This window comes from Echiichthys vipera, assembly GCF_963691815.1.
Source record: "Echiichthys vipera genome assembly, chromosome: 9".
NCBI lineage: Eukaryota > Metazoa > Chordata > Actinopteri > Perciformes > Trachinidae > Echiichthys > Echiichthys vipera.
Window position 1 is genome coordinate 19566159 of NC_139834.1, and position 19735 is coordinate 19585893.

The 19735-nt window shown below is 41.8% G+C and overlaps 1 protein-coding gene across 2 annotated transcripts; it reads right to left on the reverse strand.

Annotated features, from left to right (window-relative positions):
* Positions 1–114: 114 nt before the first annotated feature.
* On the reverse strand, positions 115–19117 carry noc2l (NOC2-like nucleolar associated transcriptional repressor). Of its 2 annotated transcripts, XM_083919580.1 has the most exons (19): positions 19075–19117; positions 18520–18660; positions 18218–18401; positions 17894–18137; positions 17203–17293; positions 16613–16691; positions 16271–16381; positions 16056–16169; positions 15666–15854; positions 15178–15317; positions 12695–12806; positions 10749–10862; positions 9311–9412; positions 8512–8655; positions 3734–3847; positions 3309–3444; positions 1481–1579; positions 351–508; positions 115–298 (listed from the first exon to the last, which is right to left on the reverse strand). In XM_083919580.1, exons 1-18 carry the CDS (start codon positions 19092–19094, stop codon positions 384–386), a joined length of 2259 nt encoding a protein of 752 aa, XP_083775706.1. In that variant the 5' UTR covers positions 19095–19117; the 3' UTR covers positions 115–298; positions 351–383. The 2 variants fall into 2 exon arrangements, with proteins under 2 accessions (XP_083775706.1, XP_083775705.1); XM_083919579.1 differs by having other exon boundaries at positions 115–508.
* Positions 19118–19735: the final 618 nt, after the last annotated feature.

Here is a 19735-nt window from a genome sequence, read left to right on the forward strand (position 1 = left end):
CGGAGGACACGGATGACTCGTTTCAGGGGCACTTGTGCATCAACATGCATGTACACGCCTCAGTTAATTAGCATCTTAAAAAAAATAATTAATAATAAATCAAGGAAAACTGGAGGTTTTTTTCTGTTTTATACAGTTTGAATGCTTAATAAAATTACATCATGAACATGTTTGTAATGTACAAGTGAAGCAATACAACATTCAAAAGCAAAGAAAAAAAGCAGAGTCCAATATTATTCTAAATATAGATGACTTCTAAAAGGTGGAGAGCAGAAAAGTCTCTCAGGTGAGCTCAAGAGTGTGTGTGTGTGTGTGTGTGTGTGTGTGTGTGTGTGTGTGTGTGTGTGTGTGTGTGTGTGTGTGTGTGTGTGTGTCCATGAACGTCAGTCATCATCATCAGACAGCTCCAGGTCCTCCACCACATCCTCATCTCCTTCTGCCAACTTGATCAGAGCAGAGGAGGACAGAGGCTCAGGAGCCCCGGAGGCTTTTTCATCCCCTTCTTCATCTAGAATACAGACAGGAAGCCCTTTAACGTCACATTCAGCCACATGGGAATGTATGAAACCCGGCAGGTATCGGAGGTCAACATTTTGATTAGTGCACATAAGAATTTATTTGATAGGAATCTTTATGAACACTGTACATTAACAGACATTAAAAAATGAATTGCATAGTTTCTCTTTCGAAGTATATCTATTATTATTTATTATTACAACTGTGTAATAGCATTTTGCAGTTCATGATTTGTTCATATACCAGCCTCTACTCTCTCTAAACTAGGACATGAACTTTGATTTTAAATGCTAAAAAATGGGAGGTTAAAGTAAATTGTTCAATCTACTTGACTTTCCCCCTTAACATTTTTTATTTTGAGGGTACACTGGATGCAAAATTACAGTGCTGCTTTGGTTTATTACACTTTAATCTAGACTTCTGGACCGAGCATATGGTTTCTGTTCTGTTAGCTTGTACATACATTATTAATTTGCATGGGTTATTAATAACCATTTTTAATCAAGAGTAAAATTGATTAAAATCTCAATACAAAAATTTGGAATGCAGCTAAATGATTTAAATTTCATTATTGGTTTTATTGTCAATGGGTTTTTTTTTGTTACCATTAATAGCCAAGTCTATAAAATATCGGAAAATAGTCAGCAAATCTTCATACTGGAGAAGCTGAAATTTGAATATTTATCAGTTGTTTTTTTTTTTTTTAAAGTAATGTTTTGTTAAAAAAATGCTTTAATGACTCATCCATTATTGAAATGGTTGCAAATGGATTTACCCCTAGCACCTTCCAGCCTCCATAGTAATGACTTTGCATATAAAAGCACGGATGATTTAGGGTAATACAGTCTCTTCTGAATACTTAATGAATAAATACACAACAAATGGTCCCTTTAAAATGTTTGAAAACCAAAAATGTGTTAGTGGTACCAGTATGCTTCTTTTTGGACAGTGATATTGTACAAACCTGAGTCTCCACCCTCCATCCCCTGATCATCACTCATGTCAGACAGATCAAGATCATCATCATCGTCGTCATCATCAGAGTCACGGCAGACCTTTTTCCCTGAGGGAAGACCGTGAAAAACATTACATTTAGTTTCCTGTTACTTTCTTCAGACATCCCTAAGTTAGCTGCGGTGCATCGCTGACGTCTGAGGACTTTGTAGACACCTATATGTGGGCCAGGCATCAGAGGCAGCTGGAAGTGTCTATTTCCTCCTGAGATTGGAACTGAGAGTCGATTACAGACGCCGCTGCTGCTGCACAAACACCCATGACAGTTTACTACCGGCAATTTCAGACATCTTATGCTCACAGCCTAAATATAGAAAAGAAAGATAGCAGGCAGGTTCCACGGCTACGAGGTGTTTGTGTGCAACGAAGAGAAGTTTGTCTGAATTTGTGTTGTGGTGCAGTATTTGTGTGTGTGTGTGTGTTGCTGAGGTAAAGGGACAACTGGGGTCCACAGGCTTTGAAGTTGCAGTGTGATGAGAGGCTGGGGGCATGGAGGAGAGAGTCTAGGACAGTCTATTAAAACATCAGGTACTTCCCTTCCTATCTAAATTTAAGATGAAACATACTTTAACTCTCTCCCACTCTGTTGCTCACATGGTGCGAGCAGACTTCAGTAGTACCTTAGAGGTTGCCCCCAAATGACCTGGAAAACTTATCCCCCCCCCCCACACACACACACACACACACACACACACAAAGACAGACTCACACACACACACAGACGCACACATCTAAATCATCAGCCCCCTCCTACTCTCAAACTCCCCTCTTCCGGGAGTATGTGAGACCACAAAGAGCTTTGGTGAGCTGCCCAAAATCTATTGGCTCTTTCAAGACTGGACGACAAGGTGGTGGGGGTGTGTGTCTGTGCGCTATCATCACGATGTGCGTGTGTCTTTGTGTATGCACGTGTTGCGAGGACATGCGGGGGCAGCTGGTTGAAGCCCACAGAGCCAGAAAGAGAGCACGAGAGAGCTAGAATGAAAGAGGGAAGTAGGGAGAGAGGAGTGGGAGCGGCCACCTCTGGCTGTTCCACTGTGCTGGTTTGAATTAGGAACCCCCGCTGGGATCCAAGCCTGTACTTCCTGTCGGGGGGTTTCAACTCGTGTGTGTGCGCGAGGGGCGGGAGGGGGTGGAGGAAAGCCGAACCAAAAGGGAGGGAGGGGTGGACCAAGAGTGAGAGGCGGAGGCCCGCCGCTTGCCGGCAGCTGCCCGTCCGTATGTGGGGACTCTCCCTACAATGAACTCCAGATGCATTAAAAAAGAAAGAAAAAAAAAATCCCCCTGCCGCCTACTCCTTTCCTCTGTGACCTTGCGGAGGGCTTTATTCTGCTTGGAGCGTGTCCGAGTGTAAAGCTGTAAAAGCAAGGTTGCAGCTGCCTGTGACCTGTGGACGACCCTGAGAGGATGAGGCACTGGGGCTAAAGAAAGATCAGGCCGACGGTTCCTCTCTACCGCGCGAAACACAAACTTTCTGATGTGCAGAGATTTTCTCTTGAGTTTGTTTTTTTAATTTAATTTCCAGCTCCTCAGAAACTGCCTCTGTGCATGGTTTAATAACTCTGCGGGTGATCTGCTTCATGTAGCCGAATCTTTAATATAGTGACAGAGAGATAACTGAAATCACCTCTTTCACTTTGATTTTGCGCCGCAGAACACCAGGCTGTAATGAAACACAGCCCCCTAGAGGCTGGGCTATCAGAGCCTCCTGTTCCACAAGTAAAACTCCTTAACAGGGCAATTTAGATTTTTGGGAGTATATGTGACAGTCAGCTTGCCTTTGATTTTGAGTTCTCCATCATCTTCGTCTGATTCGCTGTCAGAGTTAAACAGATCCTTGAACTCCTTCTTGTCTTCCACCTTCTTCTCGTGAAGCTTCCTACGTTTGATCTCAGGGAGCTCCAGATCCTCCATCTTTACAGAACACAAAACAGCAGAGTAAACACACAAACCAGCTTTCATTGTGTGAATGATCATAAAATAATTGTTCTGCCAGTAAAATGTTCCACTACATAGCTCGACTGTTGCATGATTTATGTAACAGAGCATCTCATGTGGGTAGCGGTGACATTCATATAGAATATTAAAAAAAAAAAAAAAAAAAAAAGTCCTTCCGGGAACGAGCCGACCAGAAGTGATTCATGATGACTGAGTGGGATGCAGCAAATGTTGGTGTATTTTTTTTTTTTGGTTGGATAGTTACCCTCTCTTTGCCAGAGATCTCCAGCTGGATCTCCTTCTCTCTCAGCTTCTTCCACTGGCTGTAGTACCTACTGAGGGGAGTCCCCTCCTCCTGGACCTGCTTCTCCCAAGCCGCCTGACAGAGGACATGGCGATTAAAATTAGTTGAAGAATGTATACACAGGTGTGGATTTAGAGTTACTGTTCATTTGACAGAGTCTGTTAAGAGAGGTCTTTCAGCAGTTTGTTCTAAAATGATCTTAGTACGTGCGGCTTTACATCAACTGACCAGGAGAAAGAGTTGGACAGACGAGACAGTGAGAAGAGTCCGAAGATACTGAGTATGCCTGAAAAGGGAGACCAGCATATCTTCTCCAGCTCCTAAAGGTCCTTGTGGATGATATCGATTAGGCTCAATTGCATTATCGGACCAACAAATCCAATTGAGCGAACAAGCCGCAGCCTGCCGCGCCCGTTAAAACACATTTACCACAATTTGCCATTTGGCTATTAAGATGGGTGACTTGCGCACACACATACACACACAAAAAAAACAGGATAAGAAAACAGAAGTCAAAAAGCTGCTTTTGAATTCAACCTCGACAAACAAAACAAAACATTTGCACACACAGGCAGCAGAGAAAGACAAGATACATCAGAGTGTGACCTGGATGGAGGCAGGTCATCATTAATTAGGCTAGCTCTCAGTTTAGGTGACATATCAGCGGGGGGCTGGTGGCCAGAGGGGGGCCGTGGCCTTTTCCACAGCAACAAGGCTGTCCCCTCTCTTTCGCCTGCGGTGACACCTACTGCTGCCGCGATGCCAGGGAGTGGATGCCATGGCGACAGCCTCTGCTGAGCAGAGAGCTGTGGCGACAGGAGCTGGCGCTGTCGCGGTGCCGTGCTGTCTGTTGTACGTACACACACACTTCAATGTGTGTATGCACACACATACATTTTCTCATCAGCTAAATTACACAAAGACCATCCTCTTTAATTTCATCCTTAAATGCTCTTAAATATTAATCAGCAGTACATGTCAAGACTCTCAGCAGCAAAGCCACATAAAAGCATGTTTGTGTGGACAGGTAGCATACAGAGAGAGCAAGTCAACACAGAAAACACACTAATGGCTGCTCATTAAGGCAGAGGCGCCTCTGGTTCAAAAGCCCACAAGAGCTTCCAATGACCACAGGGTCATTCTTAACCAGGCTTAGACTTTAAACAGGGACGTGGCCTCCATAATCGACAGGAGCCCAGAGGAGAAGTTATCTTTGCCATGCAACCCAAACACACTGCTCTCTTTTTGAAGCTTCTTTAAAACATTCATATAAGACACCACCTACAAATCTCAATGGCAGAGGAAAAACAGTTTTCATTCATCAAACTACTGTTATATTTAAACAAACAAATTGAACTAACACCGATTATTAAAGAATTCCAAGTTAAGTGAATTGAGCTGGTTGATTGCTGACGCCATCAATCATCTTACCCACCACAGCGAGTGACAACATCTCACCAGGAGATGGCAAAGTGACAGCAGATAACTCCTCATTAGGTCCGATTTATTGTTTGCAAGAGGGATTAACGGACAGACCTTCCGGCCCAATTAACTTCCAATCTAAGTTTTGTTGATTGTCGTATTATTCCATTACTGTGAATACATTTATGTAAAGCCCAGTTCAGACGAAAGATTTGCAACGAGACAAACAGTTTTAGAACATTGCATGTAAGCGTTGCAGCGGTGTGAACCGGCCCGTCTCATCTGGACGCACGTCACCTATTTCAACAGCCAATTAACTTGAAGCAAAGTAAGTTGGTCGAGTCAGCTACAAACTGTCAGCTGATTTAAATGGCGGTTTGGGACAGAGGCTCGCGACAGAAAGAAAAAGAGATGGAGAGAGGGTTGAGCGAGCTATAGAAAAAATAAGGTGAGGGGGCGCTGTACTCAGACAAAGCAGTCAATCAGGGAAATAAAACGGTATTTTCCCCGTTTCATCACTACTAGAAATGCAGCTGTAGCGAGTATCTCACCATCTCTGTCCTCATATATATTTCATGATGCTACAAATTATATCCAGCTCAAAAAAAAGTCAGAAAACGCTAAAGTTAGAACGAAAGTGAGCTGTTGCCATGGAGATGATAAACTGGCAGGTTTCAGAAGGTTGCGGTAGTTGCAAGTTTCAACTTGTCTTGTCGCAAATCTTTGGTTTGAACTGGGATTTACATTTACTATCAGTTTTGAGGCCTCAACTGTAAATAAAATAAATGAATCAATACTTGATATAGCAGAGACGGATTTAGTCAAGTTTAACTGCTAATGCAAACCAAACATTTCCTACTGCTGCAGCTTCACATTACAACAACACGAGTTGTCTGCTATTATGAAGCAGTCACTGGAAATGCGTTTGTCATTGAACCTGACACTGACCGCTATCGTTCTTTAAAAATGCATCGACAAGACAGTGGTCATTTGGGAAATGTTTTGACAGCGCTTGAAATACTGCAGGAAGTAATGGAACAGTCAGGAGCAGCTACAGTGAGCTGTTAGATGAAGAGCTGCAGGCGACAGGATGCACCTCCAACTTTTTACAGACTTGTGCCGTGTGCAGCATAAAATCAGATCACAGTCGCTCACAGAATGATTGCAAGAGGCAAATTATTCCCTGACTTCTTTATTAAAAACAACAATATTTTGTTTTTTTTGCCCCCCAGAGTTCTGTGACCTGTAGTATAAATACGCTTTTGCTACACACTTTACAGCCTCCATGACAACCAACAACAATCGCCATTTTGTTTTGTGCTAGTCAAATCACCATAGCTAGCAGCTCAATGTCCTTTCTATCCAATTCTTCTTCTATGGACCATCAGCTCCTCCGAGTTTTGCTCAGCATTTGCACTTTTGTTTGTTTTTTGCACAAATACCACCATATACCGCATACCCCGGTGAAGTTATAAACAAACGGATAAAATGCCTAGATAGTAATACAACTTCCTGTTTTTCTCTGCCCTCTTTAACTAAACTGCAATAGGAAAGGCTTGATTAACAGCATGTCAAACGGAACGCTGCTGCAATATTTCAACATAGTCTGGTCTTTTGATGTGTGTGGTTTTATCTGTGCTCAGTTTCAACAGCATGTGGCCTCCTCAGACAGATAACTTTTGAGTTAACACATGCTGAAACATACCAGGTAGCCTGAAACCCTGTGTCCTGTTTTTTCCCTTTCTTTCCCAACTGTGACCAATGCCAGTCTCGCTTCTCTGCAGAACGCATTTAAAAGGAAAAAAAACAACAAAAAAAAAAAAAAAAAACACGTTTGTAAAATCTAGTATGCCTCCAAAATATATGCCTATATAACGGCGACATGTTACCTTTACAGTTTCCACGCTCCAAAACTCTCTTCCTAATAACTTGGCTCATGGCAGGTAACTTGCGTCTAGTGTTCCAGGTTAACAGAGCCGAAGAACTAAACAGCGAGGCGGTGGTTGGAGTATTGATCTCTGGCTATACTCAAAGTGGACATATTCACGGGCAAAAAAAGGCACTTTGTTTTGCTAGTGCTGGGCTTGAGTATGGACTGCGTTACCATCACGTTCACACCTTAGACTCGGACTGATTACCACAGAAGACTTTTGTTTACACTACTGAGAACACATATTTTACCAATAAGCCGCCAGGGGGAGGCTATCTGTCATCGTTTATTATTATGTAATATTTAATAAATAATTGTTCAATGTAGAACAGAATCTGTAGTCTATATTTTCAAATTTTCTGCGGGAAACCCTGAACTGCACGAAGTAAGTAGAATTCATGCAATACAAGGGCTAATAAGGTGAACTAATAAAACAGCTTGTTGCAAATGATAATTAATTGCTCGTCCCAGTGTAATAAAACTGTTGCTCTCCTCTCAATAAGTAGAAAAAGCAATAAAACAGATTGTCACACATGACAATTGCAAATCATAAAACATATTGTTGCATTACCCAATAATTATTACTCAACAGGGCTGTAATTTATTTTTAACTGATCTTATAATTTTACTGCATTATGAACCGTTGGATACAATTAAATCTTGAGCCAACAATACACAATAGACTTCCATAATCACAAAACAGACAAATCCATACAGGTTTTACAAGTCAGTTAAGAAAAGACTGCGACCTTTGATAAGAACGCTTGATTTCTGTCTTCTATAAATGACTGCTGCGTTTGTCCTTGTTTAATTGACTTAACTGACTTAATTGAAATGATGTGATTGTGTGAATTTTTTAGGTCAGCAATCAATTTACACTAGATGGGCTGGGAGTGCCTCGGGATCCCCCAGTTAGAGCTGGTTAATGTGGCCCAGGAAAGGGAAGTTTGGGGTCCCCTGCTAGACCTGCTAGACCTGCTGCCCTTGCGACCCGACCCCGTTTAAGCGGTTGAAGATGAGATGAGATATCAATTTATACATGAGTTAAAAACTTCTACATGTGAAACCTATTTTATTCATTGTATTACATTATAACATGTTTTTTTTATTACATAATCTTCTTCACATCATCATCATCATCATCAGGTATTGATGGAAGTGCACCTGTCCGCATTTACAACTAATTAAAAAATTAAAAAGACATTTTAATGTTAAAAAACACACCTAAACCTCAATATTATGAAACAGAAGAGCCAAACTGACAAAAAACACAAACAGATGGAAGAGGTAAAATGAGGACTCTGGAAAGGCAGCCTGTTAAATCAGGACAAGACATTCTTTCCCTTCCCTCCCTCCCTCTCTCTCTCTCACACTCTCACACACTCACCACAGCAGTGGCATCGGCCACTCCGAAGGCGGCCTTCTGTCTCCGTCCTGTGATGTGGCTGCTGTTCTCCTGTACCTTTTCCAGCAGCTGGCGGACTGGCTTGCAGTAATTGGCCACTTTGCATTCCTTCAGGAACGCTTTCAGCTGCAAGAAAATGGAGGGGGGGTGTGAGAAAGGAGGAACCCATGGTAAAAAAAAAACCATCCAGTCCGCTTATATGATGCATTCAGGCACAGCAGAGGAAAGTTTGTGGTTGTTTCCCCTGAGGGGAACAGCAGCACGAGCCGGGAAGGAGCCGGCCAGCCAGCTCTGTGTCCAATGGCATCACCTGCGGCCGTAGACGCAATCTTCATTAAATGGCCTGAAAGCACCACGAGTCTGCTACAGTAAAATCACACGCACATCAGACTGCATGGTTATAGCGCGACTCTTACAGACGTGTCTCCATTCCTGGCTGAGATGAACAGCACAGCGTTTCAGTGGAATTAATAAATTAGCAGCTAGTGGTAATTTTGGTTAATTTCAGCCTGCATGTACATCTTTAACACTGATGAAACAGAGCAACAAGTAAGCGAATGCTCTCCAGCAGCTCCTCCATACAGCTCCAGCGTGACAAAAAGAAAAGTGACTGTAAATGACAGCGAGGACTCTCACAATGAGCTGAACTGGAAACCCTGTGCTTCAACACGTGTTTTTCAGTTTAATTAAAACACATATTTTTAAGGATTGTGATTGTGTAAAAACAACAACAAATATCTGAATACCAAAATTGACCAGATCAATTTCAAGGTTGTGTTACCTGAATGGTGGTGGGCAGAGCGAGCTCTGGGAAGCCGATGGTGCTGGCCTGAGTGTGGAAGTACTCCAGAATCAGGTCATACAGCTGGTCAATCAACCCGTCCTAAAATGCAACAGAACAGCAAGACTGACCATCAATGTTCATCCTTCGCACAGTTGTAAAACTTCACGTTGGAATGCATTTTCCTACAAAAACATCTTAAAAACAGCTTATCTAGCTACATTAATGAAAACTAGCGACTGCAAATGGAGAAGCGTGAATGAGTTTGACACAGCTGTACAAGTTGTTGTAAGTCCGTATACAAAAGTAAAAAATAACATTTCTTTTATCAATGACAAAAAAAAATGCAGCGTCTAAGCTATTGCTACCACAGGGTCTATGTATAATGAAAATGGCTTAGTAAAACGTTAGATAGCTCGATATGGATTGGTTAGGGCAAAACAATAAAAACTCCCTCACGCAGAAGTTAGCTAACATGATGTAAGACTGAATGAGTGAAGTGAAATGAAATGGCAACTCAGCCCGATTATCAGGCTAAATTTAGCCTAGCTGTCATGCAATCCATCACCTGAATTCGGTCACCTCTGGCTTATAAACAGAAGGCATTCACAGATTAATTTGCAGATTGTGCACTAGAAAATTACATGACAAGACAATAAGAATTAGTGGCTTGCGGATGTTTCCCTCTGACCAACAGTCAAGTCGCTTACTTACATAATATATGAAGTGAAGACTTTGAAGGAACTCAATTTTTAAAAAAGGGTATTAAATGTTTCTTTTGGGTGAAATGTGGATGATTCACACACATCTTCAACATGGCAGCAGCATAACACATATTGTGCTTTAATAAATTGATTTATATGTAATTTACTAAACTGCTTGGTTAGAGTAAGCAAACACATGTATAGTGCCAGACACATAGTTGCCACTCATTGTGAATACAAAGTTTGCAGCCCATGTGGACTCCTAAGCGTTCAGCTTTAAACGGATCAGTGCTCATTTAGTCAGGTCTGCTGTGAGTGTGTGAGGCAGGGTTTGGTGGCAGCTGCCCAGGTGACGGCAGTGAAAACAGCCCTAGCGAGCGGAGTGCAGGGGATAATCCCAGAGGGCCGCGCTACAATCCTCTTGGCTGCAGAACGAAGCGTGGTGACAGCGGGCTAGTTTTAGAGCCCTGACAAGGGGCTTTCAGTGCTGCCCTCAATCCCCTTATGTACACACGCAGGTTAACACGCGGGGTAAGGGAGCGATGTGAGAATAACATTAACTGAGACTAGAACCACTCATCTGATCAGCTGCTGCTCCTTCTCAGCGTGAGAAAGAACAGACGCACCGACAGAAACAGGAGCACGCACCACAACGGGCCGTGTTACACCAAACACTCCTCCCCAACTCAAGAACAAATCTGCCCTCACAAGTGGTGGATCACCATAATACTTACCTTATAGGCTTTCTCCATTAAGTTGACCTTGCTGAGCTTCAGGATGACTGCAAAGTTCATGGGTTTTTTGCTCATTCGTCCTGGTTTCTTGTTGAAGTCCACCTGCTGGAGGATCTATAAAGGAAAGGCATAAGGCTGCAATGTTGAACTCGGACTCAACAGCTACAAAATGCTCAATTTTATTAGTACAGGTAGGTATACAGTAATTTTTCTGAGAATAGAATAGTACATGGACCCAGAACTCAGAGGCAACATGAGACCTCATAACCTTTGTTTACTGGTCATTAATATGCATCATTCCTTTGGTTTGTATTTTAAAAAGGGAAGTTGTTTTTAGATGACTTTTATCATCGACTTGTATCCAATTAAGACACAACGCACACTGAAGGAATCTATCTTATCTTTCTTTCTATTTATCTAATGCTAGCTTTCCAGCTATCCATTCATCTTACAGCTAATGGCCTACAAAAGGTCAAAACCAATCAGTAACTAATTAACCACTTTTATTATAACTTTGATATTGCTCCTACTCAGCGTCTGAAGTTAGCTTTTATATACATTAAATAAATCTACAATCTACTCAAAGTTCAACATGAGGAACCCCAGTGAATGACCACAGGAACAGTATATAGTAATATTACGTAAGCTATATGTTTATGTGTCCTTTAATTATGACAATCATTGTTCTACACAGTTCAGTTCACATAGTGCAGTGTTACTGGGAGGACACATTCCTATCTTAGTTCGTGAAAGTACATTCTAGCCAACGAGTGGGCTATTTGTCTACAAGCTTTAGCTTTCACATCTGCCCACAACGCGCAAGTGAATTTCTGTCTCGTATTTGTGTATCAAGCTATTTCTGACTACCCGTATCTCTGTGCGTGTGTGTGTGTGTGTGTGGTCGTTGCTGTGCTCAGTGTGCGAGGCAGAGCTACGCTGCTGGCCGGTGCTGTCTGTACAAACATAGGATGTGGTGGCGGTCTGTGGGGGAGCAAGAGGGAAGTGGGAAGGCATGGGCCAACCCTGGCGCACACGCACGCGCACACACACACACACACACACACACGCACGCACACACACACACGCACAAAGCTCCAAATCATACACCCCCCTCGAAGATGCAAGAACACACACAGGCACAGACACAGAGGAGGAAGGGGCTGCTTGTGGTGCTCTAATTAAAAAAGTAGCAGCGTACCTCAGCCCCTCCTTTAACAGTTCTTTAACAAGGCTAACAGTAAAGGAGAAAAAAAACACAGGAAATATCGTGCGTCACAAATAAACACAGTATGCTGTTGGGGCGTTAGGGGAGGGGGCTCCGAGTGTGTGTACGGGGGAAAAAAAGGTGGAGAGTGGGCCATAAGCAGAGAGGATGTGATCTGCACAGCGTGTTAGGACCAGAGTGTAAACCACAATCAAGCCCTTATCGTTTTGCACACTGCTCTCCTCCGGCACACTACAACACCGCCCCGCGGCATGTACCTGCACACATTTGCACACAAAAGACACACAGACCGCACAATCACGTGCTGAACACCTGACCCAGAGAAAATGTTGTCAGTTGGTGACCTGCGAATGAGCTGAAAACAAAAGGTGTCTCTATCTCACACACACACACACAAACACAGCCCTATCCTTCGATGTGTTTCCTCCTGAGCTCCTTCAGTTGTGGCCGTTGAGACCAGAATGCATTTCATACGCCACCAATGTTTTCCACAGCAAACCACTGCCGGAACATTTCATCGCATCTCCCTTTTCATTGTTTCCGCTTGTGACAAAGACAACCAACTGACTGTTTATGCTGCATAATTTTAAACTTTTTGGGGTCTTTCAGGTCAGTCTACTGGTGAGGGAAACAGTTTAAACTGCTGGACACGTGACACAAGATGCACTGATCCTGTCAGATCCACATGTATGCACTGTGGCTGACGGGCGTGAAGTCTTACCTCCAAGAGGAAAGGCAGCACCGGTACAAATGTGTTGGTGCTGCTGGAAAGCAGGGTGAGGGCTCTGCAACAGTGCATCCTCAGAGGGTAATATCTAGATGTGGGCACCAGTCTGTTCAGAGAGAGTCAGAGAGAACAGTGGTCAATGTCTCCACCTGCTGTTGGCAAAATGAACAGTGATGAGGCGGCTTCACACAAATAAGTGATACAATGTTACGCTACATATTTACTTCATGTAAGGACGCAGCTTAAGTTTCTCTGCCACATGCCAAGGAAGTAACAGATATATACACAGATAGATATATTTTTAAAAACGACTTTTAGGTGGTGACACTGCCTTTGTTCTTTCTGAATCAAATCAATAACTACAAATAGCTTTGTCCAATATTATTTTCAATGTTCTGTATGCGTACAAACACTCACATTCTAAGCAATTAAGTTATCAAACAGTAGTGGCAAAGTGATGTGTAATGGAGGAAAGGTATTTCACAAGTGGACAATACATTTGAAATCAATCCTAACAGACAAATAACATCATGATTATAGTGTTTTTAAATAACCATATAAAAAGCTTCATGTACTCTACGTCATGATTGTTTGCGTATCATAATATTGACATATCTGCCAGTGTTCAACATTATTCACTTCCACCCTCAACGTCTGAATTCTCAGCACACTGCAGTCCTCTGTGCATAATTGTGCCGTAGTCATGACTCATTCTGTCACTCAAACAGTAATGTCACAGCAGGGGATCCTTCGTTCTCAGTTCTGCTCTGTTCATTTGCGTGAGCTTCATGTTGACGTGTGCAGCTGGAGTTGATATTAAGTGGATGTTCAGAACAAAAATCGCAGTTGTTGTTGGAAGTGAGCTACATCAGGTACAGGTGAGCCAATTAAATATGATTCAGAGAGATCGGTCTGATGAACAGATCCATGAGTTTAAGGTTTATCAGAGGAAAAAACCTGCACATATGGGTTCTAAAAGAAGGCCAATACAACAATGATAGTTATGAGTTGGCATAATTAAATGGTAAATGGTAAATGGACTTGTACTTATATAGCGCCTTTCTAGTCTTATGACTACTCAAGGTGCTTTCACAGTGTTTGTCACATTCACCCATTCACACAGACATTCACACTGATGGCAGTGGACATCTACAGACCATCTAATCTTATCTAACCATTCACACCACATTTACACACCCATGCGCAGCACCGGGAGCAATTCAGGGTTCAGTGTCTTGCCCAAGGACACTTCGACATGTAGACCGGGGGAGGTGGGGATGGAACTGCCAATCTCTCGAATGGAGGACGACCCACTCTCCCACTGAGTCACATTCACACTATTAGTGTAGGAAGTCTTGAGTTATGAGCAAAACGCATTTTCTTCCAGTTCCTCTGATATTGTGCTTACAAGAATGGAACGGAGGACTACCTGAAAATATAATACCCGAAATAGGAAATAGGCAAAAATACCTGAATAATCAGTATGAAGAAAAAATATTGTTTTTCTAATTTGGCAGGTGCTGAGAGCTGATTAATCAATAACATAGACAGAAAACTTATCTGCAACTATTTTGATAATCAATGATTTAATTTTTCATGGAAAAATGATTATTCCAGCTTCTCAAATGTAAGGATTTGCTGCTTTCTCGTCTTACATTAAAGTAAACCAAATATCTTTGAACACAGTCAGTGGTTACATCGGTAACCCGAAAATGCCTTACCCCGGTTAAGGGAATAATCGGATTATTGAAGTTCCCCTCGTATACATGAGCATGGTTTGAATGGGAAAATGACGGAGTAACTCGACTCCGGTACAGTAGATGGCGCTGCTCTAACATACAGCTGGACTGAATACAGCTTTTTTTCCAGTTCACCTTTGTCAAAATTACAAATGGCCGACTTTTGGACAGAATTATGACCGAAACGAGTCTTTTGGTAGTGAGGTTTCAGTGCAGTTGCTTCCTGGTTTATTCTATTTGGTCAAAAGCCACCGCCACAGAGTGGGGAGCGGGAATTATAACCAACATAGCATGCACAGATGCAAAACCCGGGGAAGGCTGTTTACCTGCATGAATAATCGGGGTACTTGAAGGAGTTCTCTAGGTCAGTTAATCGAGGTATGAAAACTCAAGATTTTACCCGGTATACGGTGTTTACATGGTGTTTGAGAAACGGGAGTATGCCCTTAACCCGAATACAATCAGGTTTATAATCTGCATGTAAATGCACTGAGTGATTTAAATAGATTTGCAAATGATCTATGAACAGATTCATAGATATTGAACCTTATTGTTTGTTGCCTTGCAGTTCTTTATATAAAATAATGGCTCTGAAATAATTTACATATACTTCATTTGAGACGCTATATAATGGATTATTCACTCAGAGTAATCGTACATTATTTTTGCATACTGTCTAACATGTACATGAAAGTTTTAAACAACATTAAATAATAAATGGCATATAAATATACTCACTTCACTGTGCCAATTATGACTTGGCAGAGTGGATAGATGAGAGGCTGGAGTACATCACTGGGGTGCAAGGTGCTGAGGACCCGACACCAGAGGTACAGACAGTGGATATACTGCCAGTTATACACCGACTGGTATGTTTCCTAAAGGACACACACACACACAAGGAGTGTCAGTGTTGTAATACAGGTGCTTAAAAGGCTGTGAACATAAATAAGAACTGAACTCTGAGTGTTCAGTCAATTATGTGACAAGGAATAAGAATCAAGCAAAAACAAGAAAGAAGCTTTACGCTGCTTTTAACTACAGTGGCCAAGTCACTGTAGAGGTTTAAATCTATTTGAATCTAAAAGGTAATATTAGAATAATGCTTCCTCCAAAAAAATTCTTCCAACACCTGCATCCCTGTCATCTAGGAGAACATTTCAAATATGTCTAAATATGTCTATATCTCCCTGAGCACATACTGTACACACAAACCAAAAACCAACCTTTTTCTTCATGGTCATGGCGTTCCTGAGGTGGATGGCCAGCTGTCGGATGTAGATGAAGGCGTGCTGGTATGTGGCCTGTGTGTCCAGGGAGTACATCTCTGTTAGAGTTCGCTGCATGAAGTTGATCATGGGCAGCGCATTGGGAGATGTGAACTTACAGTTTTGTACGTAGGAAATGTACATTTGCTGCAAGAAAAAGAAAACGCCATAAGTAGGACAGATGAAAATACTAACTGTTTATATAAGCTTGGTGTTCAAAGCATTTTTTTTTTTTAAAGGAAGAAATTTAACTCTTTTTCATACAGTCTTTCAAGACACTGCTCAGCAAATTCTAGTCAACTTTACATCCAGCCCTTGAATTGCTGTATTACTCTGCATTTAACTCACCTTGATAATGGGGTTAAGATACGTCTCCTGCTTGTGTCTGCAGATTTTATTGAGGGCCAGGAAGGCGAGAACACGACTCGTCTCCTCTCCTGTGCTCCACTGCTTCATCAGTTGCTGCACAAAAAGATATGAGATGACTTATAAGATAAAAACTGTTTTGTAGAGTTAAATTAAGGATGACCTACCAAGCCATCCTGTGGTAACTTATGCCTTACCTTAACCAGGTGACGACACTGTTTGGGTAGACAAAGGTAATAAGGCACGAGCTGGTTGGCGTGTCGCAGGACAGCGCTGATGACTGTAGCCTCTGTCAGACAGGATAACAGCTACAGGTGGAGAGAGAGACAAAAGAGATGTTAAAGGAAAACAGAGGTTTATACAGGGATGTTTTCAGGATTCAGAAGGACACAAGGGTAAAAATATCATAGCATGTAAAGCTGTTAAATACATTTACATCAATAATTATAAATTAAATGTTCTGTGTCAAAGAAAAAAAAACATGTCTCGCTATACTTCATCTACAGTCACAGAGAAGAGACTCTTGAAGGGAAACAAACCTGAACTACTCCACTGAGATACATCTTGATGTCGATCTGATTCTTCTGCCACTTCTGACTCGACGATGGGAGCACTAGCCTGAGAACAAAACAGAGGGAAACGAGTGATGAGAGAACCATCTTTCCACAGCTACATTAAAGCCTGGTCGTCAGGAATTTGTGTAAATGTAAATTTTTTCTATGAGTTATAGCTTTTCTTCCACACCCAAACACCATTTAAGTCACTGAAAACAGATCTTTTGGAAAAACGCATTTTCAGTGTTCAATGAAGAGAGGGAAAACAGAGTTTTTGTCTTGTAACAGGAGGTGAGGTGTTTCAAATGTACAGCTACCCTTCCACTATATAGGAGAACACAGGTGAATTGATTCCAAATGTGCTACAGTGTGATAGATGTCTGGTAGACTCTGGTATTAGCTTTTATTCAGGCAGGACATCATCATCATTTTAAAACAGTGCCTGTGTTGAAGAAGGAGGGAAAGCCTTGTTTACAAAAACACGTGTGTATGTATATAGGATTTTTTGTAAATAGGGACTAGGCCCAATACTATCAACAGAAGGTAATTTCATAAATGTGACATCAACTTCATACTTTCTCTGGTCTTTATCTGGCTTCAGGTTGAGCATCCTCTGCAGGGTAGGATAAATGTCTCTGATACAGAACAGGACCAAGGCGTTGAACACTGCAGACAGAACAGGAAAAGAGATATTTATGCATATCTGTTGAGTGTAAAATTCTGAATTGTATTGCATCATCAGATTCAGTCAGATTCATCAAATATTTCAGTGCACCTTTTAAAAGGTACGTTTTTTCTTGTGAATGTTACAATAAACAAATACATAAAATATTGTGTACTTTATTGTTATTAGGAACCACCATCACAATGCCAGTTTTAAAAAGCATTCTGACATCAATAATACTTACAGAAAAAACATTTTAGAAAACTCACAGCTATGACCCACATTCTAACAGCAACTTAAACTACATTTCAGTTTATGCTCAATGTGGGAGACACATATTACTGAACCTAGGGCTGGGTGTTTAACCTCAGTACTTTTTGGTAATGATCGAAATGTGTCTGTCGCACCATCTTTGATGTCTGCTAAGTGCAGAAATCTACGGCTACGCTAAGATTTACTTTTGGTCAATAAGTTACTTTGAAAAAATAGGTTTCATTTAAAGCAGCTATATTTGGTATATGTATAATGTATGATTGAAGTAATAATGCTGTCATTCTTCCATTGAAATGTTGCATTTTGAATACACACATCAATCATGGTACCTGAACTGTCAGCCACTTTGTATCGACACTGAGCTCCTCCTTCACCCTTCGTCGTAGCCACAGCGGCCTTAAATGCCTGGGTGACTTCTCTAAAGACACGAGGTGTGGGTTCCTTCTTCATGGCAGCTTTCCATTCTCCGATCATTTTATCTGTGACTTTGATAATCTCCACTGCCTTCTTGGATTTCTTTGAAGATTTCTGATCCTTGTCATCATCGTCGTCGTCGTCACCAGAGTCGGCCTCCTAAATGCAAAACACCACTTCATGAAGAGCTTTGTCACCAGATAACTCGTCATGAACTCACACAGCAGCAGACAGCCTACCTCCAGAGCAGATGGCAATCTGTGATACTTTTTCTCATCCTCATCCTCAGAGCTGTCTGTGTCGTCAAAGTTCAGGAGCGTTTGGTCATTTGCTTGCAGGAACTTGTAGAACTCTGGATCTTTGTTCTTTAACCTGGACAGCTGCTCCTTGTGCTCAGATGCCTTACCTGCCTTCCCATCATCTCTATAGAGGGGAAAACACAACAAAAGAGTTTCTCGTCTGTCCTTAACAGGATGTCATATTGTTAATACCATCACAACAATTATACAGCATGCTTATGATCCCATAAGAAGGGACTCACGTCTTTAAGGCTGCAGATTTCTTCTTGTTGTTGTTTTTATTGGGTCCACTGTGTGTTTGAGTCTCTTCTTCAGATTCACCTTCACCCGCAGAGTCAAAACCTGACAGCAGGAACTCATCCACACTGAGGTCTTCTAATTTCCTACAAAAGATAACAGACAGCAAGTCAACATGTGAAATTAGTTGGGCATGGTGTGGAGGGATTTACATTTGCTATACAGGCTTCAGTACCAGCGCCAATTCTAACTTTTTGTTGTTTAGCTGCCTGCTTGTCAATAAACTAGTTAACATTCGTGAAGTCTTTTTTTAAAGTAAGGAACATGTATCTGGTGTTTTATTTAAGCTCGCTGCTTCCAAGAAGCACCAAGTATGCAACTAACAGTAAGCTAGCGGAACAGTATGGCGACACTAACGCACACAATGTTTTCTAAACCGAGTCTTTGAAAACCCACAGACACGCCGACTGGATAAACAACACTTTAACTTATAAATCTACATAAACTCGCCGTTAAAACATGTGATACACAGTACGTATTAAAGAAAAATATCCACATGCCTTTTCTGTTTCCCTGCCATGCTGGATCCACAACGTGACACCCTCAAACCTCAATACCCACAATCCACCGCGGCAGAACGACGTAGTTGGTTTTATGTTTCTCGGGTGTTACAGACCTGTGTCACCAGTCGGTCCGTTTTGGGCTAAATTTTATCAAACTTTCTGTTAAACCTACAAATATAAATGATGGTGTAACGTTTAGAGTTAATTTAATGATGTACAACTAAAGTCTAACTTCTTGTCTTTGTAACCAAATATCGTTTTAAGGGCCTAATTTATCCTTGTGTTTACAAGAGTGGTCAAAAGGATGCTAACAGAGGTGAATTAGTCGTGTGCTCCTCTCGGCACTATTCGGACATTACACCTGTTCGGTATAAAAAATGGACGCAGCATACCCGTCCAGGTCAAGCCCCCACCACAGCGACTTCCTGGTTGATCCAATATGGAAGTGCCAAAAACTGCAGTTCTCCGAGTGTCCAGTAGGAGCAGTTTGCACAAAAGAGCAGTTTCTCATTGACCCCCATGTTAATCAGGCTGTTTTCACAGCATAATTCAACCTATTTAGGACTTGTGTTAAAGTCATATCTCCATGACAACATTTAGGAGGGTGAATCAGGATTAGCATGCTAACTCCATCATCTCGACCTGGACTGCGGTTATT

What these genes read in the sequence shown, in the direction of transcription:
- noc2l (XM_083919580.1), bottom strand. Translation starts at nt 19,094, where the DNA reads ATGGCAGGGAAACAGAAAAG. An exon ending in GATTGCCATCTGCTCTGGAG is followed by an intron (nt 18,138 to 18,217) that starts GTAGGCTGTCTG and finishes TTTTGCATTTAG; the next exon opens with GAGGCCGACTCTGGTGACGA. An exon ending in TGGCCGATGCCACTGCTGTG is followed by an intron (nt 3,848 to 8,511) that starts GTGAGTGTGTGA and finishes GTCCTCTGTCAG; the next exon opens with GCGGCTTGGGAGAAGCAGGT.